Raw genomic sequence first — 12,680 nt, 5'->3', positions numbered from 1 at the left:
AATAGTATATATTTTTTAAATTTTACATTGCAGTTGTTCACTATGAGTACATAGGCACATGATTAACTTTTGTATAATGACTTTGTAACTCACTTAGCTTAGGTAGCCTTTTTGGTGGGTTCTTTGGAATTTCCTATTAGATAATCATGTCATCTGCAAATAGAGACAATTTTATTTCTTCCTTTCCATTTTTATTTTTATTTTTAATTTTTCTTGTCTTATTGCACTGTCTAGGACTTTCAGTATGATGTTGAGTAAGTGATGAGAGAGAATGTCCTTGCCTTGTTCCTGACCTTAGGGAAAGACATTAAATCTCTCATCATTTACTACAATGTTAGCTATAGTTTTTGTACATGTCTTTTATTCAGTTAAAGAAATTCCCTTCTGCTCCTAGTTTGCTAAGAGTTTTTCTTAGGAATCAATGCTGAATTTTGTCAAAAATCTTTTTCTGCATCTATTGAGATGTGTTTGACATGATAGGTCTAAGTGTGGATCTCTTTGAGAGTTTATCCTCTTGAGAGTTCACTGAACTTCTTGGATACACAGACTTAAGTTTTTCTTCAAGTTTGGGAAGTTTTTGGCTACTGTTTCTCTGAATATTCTTTCTGCCCCCCTCTCTCTCCTCTCCTTCTGGGACTTACATTGTGTGTATGTTGGTATGTTTGATGATACTCCACAAGTTTCTGAGGCTCTGTTCATCTTTCTTCTTGTTCTTCAGACTGGATGATCTCAATTTACTTATCTTCAAGTTTTCTGATTCTTTCTTGTGCATCCTCAAATCTGCTGTTAAGCTCCTCTAATGAATTTTTTATTTTGGTTACAGTTTCAAACTCCAGAATTTTTATTTGGTTCTTTTAATACTTTTAATCTCTTTATTTAATACTTTTAATATTTTCAATCTGGTGAGACATTATTCTTATGACATGGGTTCCTTTAGCTATTTGAATATCTTAAGGCTTTTGCCTACTAAATCCAACATCTGGGCTTCCTCGGGGACATTTTTTATTGATTACTTCTCCCCCTTGTGTACGGGCCATACTTTCTTCTTCTTCTTCTTTTTTTTTTTTTAAGATTTTATTTATTTATGAGAGAGAGCAGTGAGGGGAACAGAGAGAGAGAGGGACAAGCAGACTCCACACTGAGCACTGAGCCTGACATGGCTCGATCTCAGGGCCCTGAGATCATGACCTGAGCTGAAACCAGGAGTTGGATTCTTAACCGACTGAGCCACCCAGGTGCCCCCTTTCTTATTTCTGTTTATGTTTGATAATTTGTTATTATGCAATGGACATTTTAAATAATATAATGTGGCAACTTTGGAAATAAGACTCTCCCCCCTCCAAAGGTCTGTTGTTATTGTTGCTTGTTGTAGTTATTGTTTGTTTAGTTCCTTTTCTGAACTAATACTCTAAAGTCTATATTCTTTGTCCTGTGTGGCCAGTGAAGTCTCTTCTCAGTTAGCTTAGTGGTCAGCTAATGATCAGACACAGATTTCCTTAAACATTTGGAACTAATATATCTCCCAGTCTTTTCTGATGAGCTCTGTGTGTATGTCGAGTCATATCTTCAGCACTGAGCCAGGTACCCGAAACTCTGCCTTAGCTTTTATTTCCTGCTAGTGCAGTCTTAAGGTCAGTCAAAGGTGAGAGCTTAGGGCCTTCTCATATCTTTTCTGAGCATGCACACATCCCTGGGCATGTGCCAGCCCTAGGCACATACATGGACTTCTAGATTCCCCAGAAATCTTGGGAACTTTTCAAAGTCTCTATGAACATCTTATTTCCCAACTCTTCCTTTTAAGCTATCTTAAATTGGTTGGCCCAACTGTTACCCACTACCTCAAGCAGCCACAAAATTAAAATACTTGTTTGTAATTGTTTTTGACAAATGTACCCTCTGTACCCTGGGGAAAAGATTTTTTGTACCTGAGGAATCTCTGAGTCAGTTCAAATACAGACAGTCTTGCAAATGGGGCCCTCCAGGGAATCACTAGGCACGTGAAAATGATAATTCTTTGGGAGTGAGGCTTTGAAAGCGCTCCAGCTCTATTCTATTTCCTTTAGTAACTGCCACTGTGCAGTGGGAGTGCAGACTGTTATTTTCAAAGCTATCGTGGAGCTGGAGAGTGGCTCTTTGGACTAGAACAAGTTGAAATGTCACAAAGCTTGCTCTTTTTTTTTTTTTTTTTCTAAAATTCAGCTGCTTTTCTTGATAAAATGCTTCTTGGGTTCCTGTATAAACATTTGGTTAATTTCTAGAATTTTGAGAAAGTTGATTCTGACAATTTTTGCTCCTCTTGCAGATGTACTGCAGGCTTAGCCTGTATTTCTGCCTCTCCAGGAGAAGAGCCTTTTATTTTCATGTTCTGCTCCTTCACCTGCACTGGGTTCCAATTAGTGCCCTCAGGCTACAGCTTTGTCATCCTTCTGCATATAACCATTCCTGCTCCCTCTAAGAGATGGGAGATGGGTTCTGGCAGAGTGTCAGCAGTGGCTGTTGCTCTCTTCTTCCAGCCAGCACCACTGGGGAAACAGGAGGGGGGAAGCTTTCTCTGGATTCTCCCTGACCTCTGTGAGCTCCCGGTGGGGTTCCTGAAGGATGCAGACACCCTTATGCCAACAGCCGCCAGAGCATTCACATTCTCAGGCTAGCCTTTAGCAATTTGTTAGAATTTTCCAGCTGAATCCTCCGACTGGCTTATCTGATGTTTGGGGGTGACTATTCCAGGTAAGCAAATGCTTGGGTCTGCTGCTCCCTGCAGGTACCTGGCTCCCCCCAGATTTTGGTAAGTTGTTTGTGGTGGACTCCATTCTCAGATGGATTTAAGAAAAGTCATTACTTTGCATTTGTCCTGTCATACAGGTAGGAGTGATGTTCTTTCCAGCTCTCTGCCTCCAAGAAGCCAAAAACCACAGGTGCTTCTCAAGTCTCTGCTGTGTCATGCTTGCTAGCCAATAGCTCATTGGCCAAAACAAGTTACATGGCTGAGTTTGAATTCAAGGAGTGGGGACATGGACATCACCTCTTCAGAGACAGGAACTCCAAGATCAGATACAAGGGGCATGGATACGTGAAGGTGAGATGAACGGGGCCATTTGTTCTGATATGAGGAGCTCCACTGGAGGTGGAGAGATGTGGACTTGCACCTTTTAACATGATGGGATTCAGAGGGGATGTTGCACTCAGCTGAGTGTGGCTCAGGGAAGGCTGCCCCAAGCTGAAGGCACTTGATTGGGACACAAGGCCCAGGAAAGAGAAGGAGGGGTTGGCAGTCCCAGCTGGGACTTACTCATCTTTAGGTAGTAGCCCAGGCGTCTCAGCCTCCTGGCTTTGACTCTGAAGGCTCGGGAGCACACCTCTTCCTCAACCTCTTGCTGAAATCCTGTCCTGAGGTCCAGGTCCAGGCTTTGAGCTTAGGGCTGGGGCTCCTTGGGCTCCCATAGACCGAGGGCTTCCCCCACCAGAGCCTTGACCCTCCTCTCTTTCGATTGTTTGCGACCTACTGTCCTGGAAGCTCTAGGGGGCAAGTCTGTGTTTGAACCCTGGACCAGGCAGAGTGGGCTGGCTGGCTGGCTGGAGCCGTGAATGGATGGTTCCAGGAGGAAGGCAGAGAGGGGTTATATAACTTCATTTTGCTGATACAGAAATAGGGGCTTCGTCCATATAGGTAAACGGGTAAGTTGCACAGGGGCCAGGGGATGAGCAGGGGGAGGCTGGACATCCCAACCCTCAGTCCAGCACTGTTCTTCTGACTCAGGCATGAAGGTTCCAGGCATCAGGAAAGTGGCTGGCCTATGTTTCTGGGCTTAAGGGAGGGGATGGCTAATAGCCCACTCACCTGCAACCCTCAGCTTGGAAGCTCTGCTAACTCCCAAGAAACCCCACCGCTGGGCCAAGCCCAGGGACAACTCACACTGGCCTGAGAAGGAGAAGAGATGTGGGCACTTCCGGGAGCCAAGCTCTGTGCTAGCTCTTTCCACTTGGCTCTCCAATGTTCTCTGAGTTGGGATGGAGCCCCATTTACAGATGTGGAAACTGAGGCTCAGATGAGGTAAGTGACCTGGCCGGGTCTCATGGTAGAGCTGGAATTCGAACCCAGCGCACTAACACCAAAGCCACTCTGAAAATGCTGCCTGAGTGCTTGCCTGGCCTTGGCTGGTCGTGACCACACACTGAGTCCCGTGTTGTATCAGGATGAGCTATTTGCTTCTGGAAGCCCCTTCTTGACCTGGAGTCTTCTCCAAACCCCGCATTGACAGACCCAAAGGCCACTGAACAGCATGAGACTAAATGTCTGACTCAGCCTTGGGTGTCAGGAAGGCTTTCTGCAGGATGTGACTCTGAGATGAGATCTGAAGGACACGTCAGCATTTCCTGAGGAGTAGGTGGGAGGAACAGCAGGTGCAGAGTGTGAGGATGTACGTACAAGAGGCTGCTCGGGGAAGGCTGAAGGTGGGCACACGGGCCGGGAGGGCTGGGCACACAGGCAGGGCCTCAGATGCTGGGGCAGGGGCATGGGCACGTGGGAAGGGCCTCCACTCGCCCCTCACTCCTAAGAAGAGCTGCTGAGGCCAAGGGCATCCCGGCTACATGGCACCCACTTGGCGTCAGCGGGGGCCACAGCCAGCCCTCTCTCTCCTGCTCCCTGAACTCAGGCTGCCTGAGCACCCCTTCCTCTGCAGCAGGCAGGCATCTTCCTCCCCAGGTTCTCTGGGATCTTGGGGCCCCCCAGCCCTGCCCTGGCCAGAGCCCCTCAGCCTCATCCTTGATGCCCCCTTGCCAGGCTGGGGAAGTCTGACCGAGGGGCAGGAAGCCACCCACTGCTGCCTGCGCTTCCCACAGGGCTTCCCTCCCTCCCTCAGGATTGGCCTCAGTGTCGCCATCTCTACAATGGGGGTAGGAACTCCAGCTTGCCAGGCGTGTGGCCAGTGGGACGGAGTGCCCACAGGACAATTAGCTCTGGCCCCTGCTTCCTGAGAACTCCGTGAAGACTGCAGGTAAGGGGAGGAGAATCCAAGGGCCCTGCCCAGGCCCCTGCGAAGCCGTCCTCCTGGTGGCTGGGGCCTCCCTCAGAGGAAAACGAAGTCCTGCGTGTTTCTTTAGGCGCCATCTCGGTGAGGTCCTCAGACCCGTACGACCCGGCTGACAGCAAGTCACAACTGCACCGAGTGCAGACAACCCGGCTTAGGTGGAGTTCAGAAGAAAACCACATGCCATGCAGCTGACAGAAGACGACGCGGCACGGCAGATTCCGACCCGGGGAGCAGGGGCGACCTGCGGCTGAGCTGGAGCGGAGCCGGGCGAGCGGCCAGCAGAGGTGGCCTCCTCCTGGCTCGAAGCCTCCCCGTGAGCCCACCCCTCTCAGCCTGGGGTCCCATCTGGACTGAGGCTGGAACCCTGCACACAAGGAGACAAAGGTGACGGTAAAACATCTTCACGGGAAGAGGGGCCCGTGGCGGCCGAGGCTCCTCTTCCCACACCTCACGCGCTTCGGAGCCCGAAGCCTCCCCGCACTCGGGGCGCTTCAGGCCGTGGCCTACGTGGGCCCCGCACAGGGGTGGGAGGGCTCTTGGCCCAGGGGGCTTTGGTGCTGCTTCTCCGCTGGAGCCACCTGGGGTGGGGCGACGATGGGGGCCCCTTGCGCTCACCCCTCCCTGACCACACAACTCAGCCTGTGGCCACACAACTCAGGGGCCGCTAGCCCGGCTGCCTCTCCCTACTTCCTTCCAGAACCTTCCAGAAGGCAGCAAACTCTATGTCTCCCTTCCACTTGCTTCACGAAAGGTGGCGAGGATTGCAGGGATCTAAAAGTTCTCTTTGCTTGTCAGACACTGTCGTGTCCAAGGAGGGGTCCCTCCCCAAACGGCCACTGATGGGTGCCTCCAGTCCGCCACCAGCTGGGCTGGACCAAGGCCCGACTCAGACATGGGCTGCTGCCTGGTCTCTAGGGTCAGAGAGGTGGCCGTGCGGACAAGCCCAGCAGAGGCACCGATCTCATCCAGGACGGCGGAAGGCCTTCCAGGTCCCCCAGGCTCTTACGAATAAAACCTCCAGAAATCCCAAGGTTTTAAGTGTTTTATCATTGGTGGTTCTTTTAAAGCCTTAAGAATCACTCCTGCAAAGGCGTACGGTTTTATTTGCTCCAGCTGAGTGAAGGGTCTGGTGGCTCAGGGTCCCCGAAGCCGCCAGCAGAGGCACCTGTTGTCGGAGCTGTGGGGCAACTCTGAGCCTTCACCGCCGGGAAAGACACAGGGCCGCTGTGACCCTCCCCCACCCCCCACCCCGGTTCTGTGATTTCGTTCGTCTTAGGGGCAGGCCCCGTGGTCCCCGTCGGTCCGCGCCGGGTGCGCCACGGCCGTCACCTACTGCAGGAAGGCCCGAAGGAAGTCGTTGTAGGAGATTTTGGAAGACAGCGTCTTGTCATAATACTCCAGGATGTGGAAGAACTCCTCCTCCGAGAGGTTGATGCTGTACTGTCTCAGGACCTGCCAGACAGAGCCCCCGCTGGTCCTGGTGCCATTCAAGGAGGCAGGCTGCCAGGTGGGCCAGGCTGCCCACCTCTCCTCCACTGAGCCCGAACATCCCACCTCCAAAGCTGCCCCGCAGCCCTCTCCCCACACCGCACATCCCTTCCCTCCTTCCTTCCTGCCTCCTCTCTCCTCTGCCCTCATCCCGCCAAGGGCCAGAGCATGCGCTATGGGTATGAAATTGGAGACTCTCCCAGTCCAGTGGAAGCTGCTGGTTCTCCCCACCCCCCTCCCGGAACAGGAGGTTAACAGCCGTCACCTCCCTGCAGGGTAGTGAGGCTGGTCATCACGTTCAGACAAGGTGGAGAGACAGAAAGTAGAGGGCTAGGAGGGAGGCCACAGGGCCTTAACGAGGCTGGGGCCTCTGGGTGCAGCCCACGTGGGAGGAGGGCAGGACAGCAGGTGCAGGGCGCCGGGTGTGGTTGATCTGCGGGTAACACAGCCCGAGGCAGAGCTGGCTGCCTGCCTGGCAGCGGCTCCCCTTCCTCCTCAGTGAGCAGACCCCTGGTCTTCACCCGGCTGCTGTGTGTCCAGCTAAAAGGCTACACTTCTCAGCCTCTCTCGGAGCTGGGTATGTTCTAGCCAGTTAAACCTAAGTGAGAATGTGATGGGGGACTTCTGGGAAGGCTCCTCTAAAGAAAAGGTGCCTGCCCCTTCTCCTCTCCTCTTTTTCTTTTTGCTGCTGGGAATATGGAAGTGATGCTGGGGCCCCAGCAGCCACCACAGACCACGAGGTGACCTCGTGGAAAAAAGCCAGGTGCCGCGGATGGTAGAGTGAGAACAATGGAGCCCCCAGTAACTGCCCAGCACACCAGCTCTGGCTTCCTACTCCGGCTTCCTACTCCGCAGCCTCTTTTATGTGACAGAGAAACAGACTTCCACCGCGTTTCAGCTGCTGGGTCCCTCCTGTTACCTGCAGCTGAGACGGAACCTAATAGGTTCCCTCACAAGTAAAAGTGAAGATTAAGTTATAGATTTCCTGTCTATGCTTTGTGTTATACTTTGTTTCTAACAGGAGACTAGAATGCGGGGCTGGAAGAGCCTGAGGTTCCTCTGGGCAGGGGGATGATGGGCCCCACCACGGAGGCTGAGCCTGGGTGTCCCTGGCACCCAGCTGGTCTCTGACTCTGGCTCTGTTGAGGCCACGTCTGCCTTTCGAGTACTCCCCTCCCTCTGCCACCCACCCCAAATTCCTGGGATGCAGACAGGACCCTGCTCTCTTCACCTCTTTGCCTGGAGACGGAAGGAGAACCCCGGGCTGAGAGTTGACTTGAGTCCAAAGTAAAGACAAACAGTGTGAGCTAGAAAGCCACTGGCGGGGGGGGGCGGGGGGGGCTGAGCACAGGTGTCCCCGGGGGCTGCTGGGACATCCCCTCCTCCTTCCTGCAGCCCCAGCGGCCCATCCACCAGCTATTGCTCATCTTCCTGACTTGAAAGGAGAGGGTTTTACTTTTTAAATTTGTTTTAGTTGAAGCAGAGATGAACCTCAAGAATACATTTTTTGTAGGTGCATTTTGAGGTCATAACCCTTTGTCCCTTCGATATTTTGACGGAGTGTCTTCCCTGACTACAACATGTGATTTCAAATCTAATGGTCGGACCTCAATTACTTTCTCAACCTCAGTGGCTGGGCAGGGGTGGAGAAAGGGGTAGGTAGGGAGTGGGGGCCAGAATCTGCCAAGTCAACGAGTTCTATGTGATTCGGAAAGTGGTAGTTGAGGGAGGCCCATTTCTTCGGTCTGGGAAGGATGCGCCTGCGGTCACCAGCCTGCCCACAGTGAGGGCGCCCCGTAGACCCTGCGTCCTCAGGGTGCCGCACACTCTCGTGGGCGCATCAGAGGTACCAGAGTTCACACTGCAGGGAGCGTGGCTGGGCCAGCTGCTGTGGGGAGGTGGCTGGCGCCACAGGGAGGGTAGCTGGGGGAGAGGAGCCGGCTTCTGCTGGCTGAGGTCCCATAGCTGGGACCCTGCTTTATTTAGCTCCTGATCTGGGGGTCTTGTGAGGTGGACACTGGCCCTGGCTCCGCCATGGAGACCACGGGCCCAGCCTGGGCTCCCAGGACCAGTGGCACCTATGGTGGTACCCGGAGGGCTCAGGTCGTGTCCCCCCCAGGGTTCTAGAAACCTTCAGGGAGGAGAACCTGGGGTCTGAAGGTGAGGGGCATGTGATAACCTGGGGGCCCCAAGGAAATGGGGTCTCAGACATCTGCTCACACCTGGGCCTCTGCCAGGGAGGTGAGGGGTCCTCTTTTGAGGTCTTCTGGCCACTGGCATTTGGCCACTGCTCCCTGCTCAGATGCAACAGACAGCCAAGAGCTGAGCTCACCTTCCTGAAATCAGCCACGCTTAAAAGCCCCGTCCCGCCCTCATCGTAGGCTTTGAAGGTACGCCGCATCGGCCTCCAGCAGTGCACAATTTTGGGCTGAATACGCAGTAAAGCTGAATAAAAGGAAGACGTCTCAGCACCAGATTCTTTCTGGGAAAAAAAACACACACACACAAAACCAAGAAGGAGTGAGAACGGAGCTTTTGAATGGGTAGCACGGGGTAGACAGGCACAGCCCAGCGGCTGTGAGCTCGCCTCGAGGGCCTTAGTCCTATTTTTGCCCCTGCTCAGGGCTCCCCTGGCCCCCTCCACTGTAGAACGGGGCCTGCAAGCAGGACTCATAACAATAATAGCAGATCACCAACCCTGCTGTTCATTACACGTCACTTACTCCCCGTCCCTCTCCCCTAACCTGGGAGGAAGGTGGCCCCGTTGATCCCCATTTCACAGACTGGGAGATGGGCTGCTCAGGGAAGTGAAGTGGCAGGATCAGGACGGATCCGGGCTCTGCTCCTCCCAGGTTATGGAGGAGAGAGAGGGCCAGGGAGAGATAGCTGGCCGATTGCAAAATAGTTTGCAGTAAAAAGAGATTTCAGTTTGGGTCTTCTAAGTTGGTTATGATAATGAACAGAGTTTTTTTTTAAAAAAATCACAAGGTTGTAATTATATCTTGTCATTAGTACACTACACTGTGATTATTTCATTTAGGTGCTGTTAGATTGAAAACGTATTTTAGCATGATTTCGCCCTAACGCATGTCTGAATATCACAGAGGTGAACTGTAGGCAATAATGTGTAACACATTTTGGGAAAGTTTAATTTTAACATGGCATTACATAAAACAAATTAGTGCAAAGTTAAATTGCTTTCAATTTTTCCATCATTCAGCACCTATGATGGAAACTCACCAGATACCCTATAGCTTCGATTAGCTACCGATTTACCCAATTTGCTGGTCGGCACTCGAGAAAGAAAGGATTCTATGCTTCCTGGCTCTTCCCACACCCACGCCTGGCCCGAGAAAGGCTTTTCCCATCCTAGCTCAGGACAACCGACCCATCCCCACCCTGAAGGCCTCTGCCTCCAGCTCGGGTGTGGCCGGAAAGCAGAGTCCCATGTGGCTTCCCCAGAGGGCTGTCTCCACTGTCAAAGGTTGCAGAGAAGGCCCCCAAAGAACTAGAAAAAGAAATGGCCCTTTGAGCTTCTCTGAGGAGAGACAGTTGGCCTGAGCTCCTCACTTGTGTGGTGGGGGCCTTGGCAGCCTGTAGGAGGGATGGGACTGGAACATGGACCAGGACCAGGGAGGGCAGGCCTTCTGGAGGCATTGGCCCCACGCTTTCCTAGGAAAGGCTCCTGGGGAGAAGTCTCCCGCCTATCACTGCACCCAGGGTAGGGATGTGGGGGAAGGCAGGACTCTTTCCGAAGCACAGAGTGGCAGCTGAAGTCCGTCTGGGTGTAATGTCCAGAGCTGGGGGGGTGAGGTGTGAGACAGAGCACACGGGAAGTGTGCTGGGCTACCTCCCAGTGGGGCCGTCTTGGGGCACCTGTCCCATCACTGAACACAATCTCAGGAGCCTACGAGCCAGCTGTTCGGCCCCTCGGTGTGGATGTGCAGTCTCTGCACAGGGGAGGGCTCAGAAGGGGTCACCTTTCACAGGCCTTAGAACACAGCAGATCTCCCCCTCGTTTACAAGAGGGGAAACTGAGGCCCGGAGAGGCAGAGGAAGGCCAGAGCTGGCAGGGGCCTTGCAGGCTGTGCAGTTTCCATTGTTCTCTCCTATGCTCCTGGGTCCCCTGAAGATCCAAGGAAGACCGCCTGTTCTCTACTCACAGAAAAACTGAGCTAGAGAAACAACTGTCTTAGCCTTAGGTTTTTCTTCCATAACTTGGCCTAAGCCTCCAATGCCAGCTCTTGTCTAAAGCAGAAACTACACAAAGACGAGACCTGAGTTTGCACAAAATTACATACAAATTTAGCGGCATAGAAACTTTCTGCATGGGATCAACTGTTTGCTGGGTTGACCCATCGTGACCTTGCGGCTGCCGGGTGCGGCGGGGACTGGCGGGGACCGGCTGGGGCAGTCCGGGTCGGCCTGGCACCCCAGTCCCTGCAGCCGAGGCCCGAGGTGGCTGGAATCAGCTGTTTGTCCCCCAAGTCGATAGTGCCAGCGGTACTTTTTCTCTAATTATCACAGATGAGGGAATAGGAGCAGGAAAAAGTTGGTTTTTGTTTTTTTTTTTTGCTTCATGTTTCAGAGAGACTGGAGAAAGGCAAGTCAGTGAAAATACTGGTTGGGCTGGGTGTGGGTGAGAATCGCAGAATTGACAAATAATTGAGAAAAAAGGTAAAAACCCAGGACAGTGCCCTCCAACTGCTATTTATGCATCTTTAGGTTCTCATTGCTCTTCAAAAAAACAAAAAGGAAATTGTAGACAATGCATTGTGGGTACAGTGTAAGCAAGAAAGATAATGAGTCTCCAACTACCGCCCCCTCCCAACCCGGAAGAAAGGGTCTGGCCTGCCTCAGCTGTTTGATGAATGAACACACACTGATGTTTACATTAAAAATGTTTCACTCTGCTGTGACCCCGACCCAGCTTCGCCTTTTCCGCGAACCGGCTGATTGCTGCTCCCCAGGCATCGTGCGCGCAGCCGCACTGCTCTTGTTGGCCAAACAGGTGTCTCTGCGTGCTGGGGGAGGGGCTGCCGGCATCCCACGTCTGCCACCCACGGGAGTCCGAGAAGCCGAGAGCCAGGCTACTGTCCCGTCTTGGGTCTCTAGGCCCTTATGGGGCCCCGGACGGAGAGAAAGAAAATCTCGGAATCATTTCCAAGAAAGGCAATTTTGAGCTGTTTGCGATGTTCTCAAAGCCTTTACCTGCGCCTCTTGCCTCCCTGAAGAACCCACCAGCTAGCTGGCTTTGGGCCCACTGAGCAGACCCTGGGGGTCATGTGCTCGCCTGCAAAGTGCTGGTTCTATACAGGCCTTTATGTAACGGAGAAGACGGGACAACAAAGGATCGCTTGACAAGTGTATCTATACACACACATCCTGCTTGTGCACGCACACATCGCACAGGTGTGTATACATACGTGTATCTATCACGCACGTACACGCGCACACCACGAGTGCAATATGCACGCCCACATGCACACATCGCACAGGTACTTAGACACACCTACCATACGTGTCCAGATTTAGAATCATGCACATGTGATAGTTATCATGTGTACCACACACGTGTGATACGCACATATATGTGTATAGACAAAATCTGAGCCAATTTTCGGGGTCCGCGGGGAGGTGGCAGTGAGACTGGGGACATGTGACAGGTGGGTCCTTACTGGCCAGCGGCCCCTCCTAGAGTCTCCATGTCCACTGTGTCCCTCATCTCTATGAAGCCAGATGATCCGAATTTACAGTGAATTGAGATAGGTGAGAAACCTTTGGCCCCAGACCCCCACATTTCCTGAGAGTGACTGCGTACCATTTTATGCACATTCTGAATTTTCATTCTCTGCATCAGGGAGGTTTCCTTTGCTTTCAGCAGGAGGACACAGCTCTGAATGAAGTCACAGTAAGCAAACCTCCCGTTGTTCTTTAGATCGTACTTCACGACAAGCTGCTGACATTCCTCTTTGTTTATGTCCAGATTGAACTTCTCCACAAGAGCTAAAGACAGAAACATGGGTTCAGCTGGTGGCAATTTGCTCACTCATTCATTTGTTCATGCCCGCACTGATTCATCTCCTGCCGAGATGCTCTCTCTGCTTTGGGCCCTGGCTGGGTCCTTGCTCACAGGCTCAGGGTGGGTGTGGCTGGACA

At 52.3% G+C, this 12,680-nt stretch overlaps 1 protein-coding gene across 1 annotated transcript in view; it reads right to left on the bottom strand.

Annotated features, from left to right (window-relative positions):
* Window positions 1-6,362: 6,362 nt before the first annotated feature.
* Window positions 6,363-12,680, bottom strand: part of EFCAB6 (EF-hand calcium binding domain 6) — a 215,743-nt gene continuing 209,425 nt past the window's right edge. Inside the window, exons 29-31 of the mRNA XM_034987337.1 lie at window positions 12,343-12,527; window positions 8,854-9,003; window positions 6,363-6,485 (exon numbers count right to left, since the gene is read on the bottom strand). Of these exons, the coding sequence (XP_034843228.1) occupies window positions 6,363-6,485; window positions 8,854-9,003; window positions 12,343-12,527 (458 nt within the window). The remainder of the gene's footprint in view (window positions 6,486-8,853; window positions 9,004-12,342; window positions 12,528-12,680) is intronic.

This window comes from Mirounga leonina, unplaced genomic scaffold (assembly GCF_011800145.1).
Source record: "Mirounga leonina isolate KUSES-001 unplaced genomic scaffold, KU_Mleo_1.0 Mir_418, whole genome shotgun sequence".
NCBI classification, from domain to species: Eukaryota; Metazoa; Chordata; class Mammalia; order Carnivora; family Phocidae; genus Mirounga; species Mirounga leonina.
This window is presented reverse-complemented; position numbering and strand designations above follow the sequence as displayed.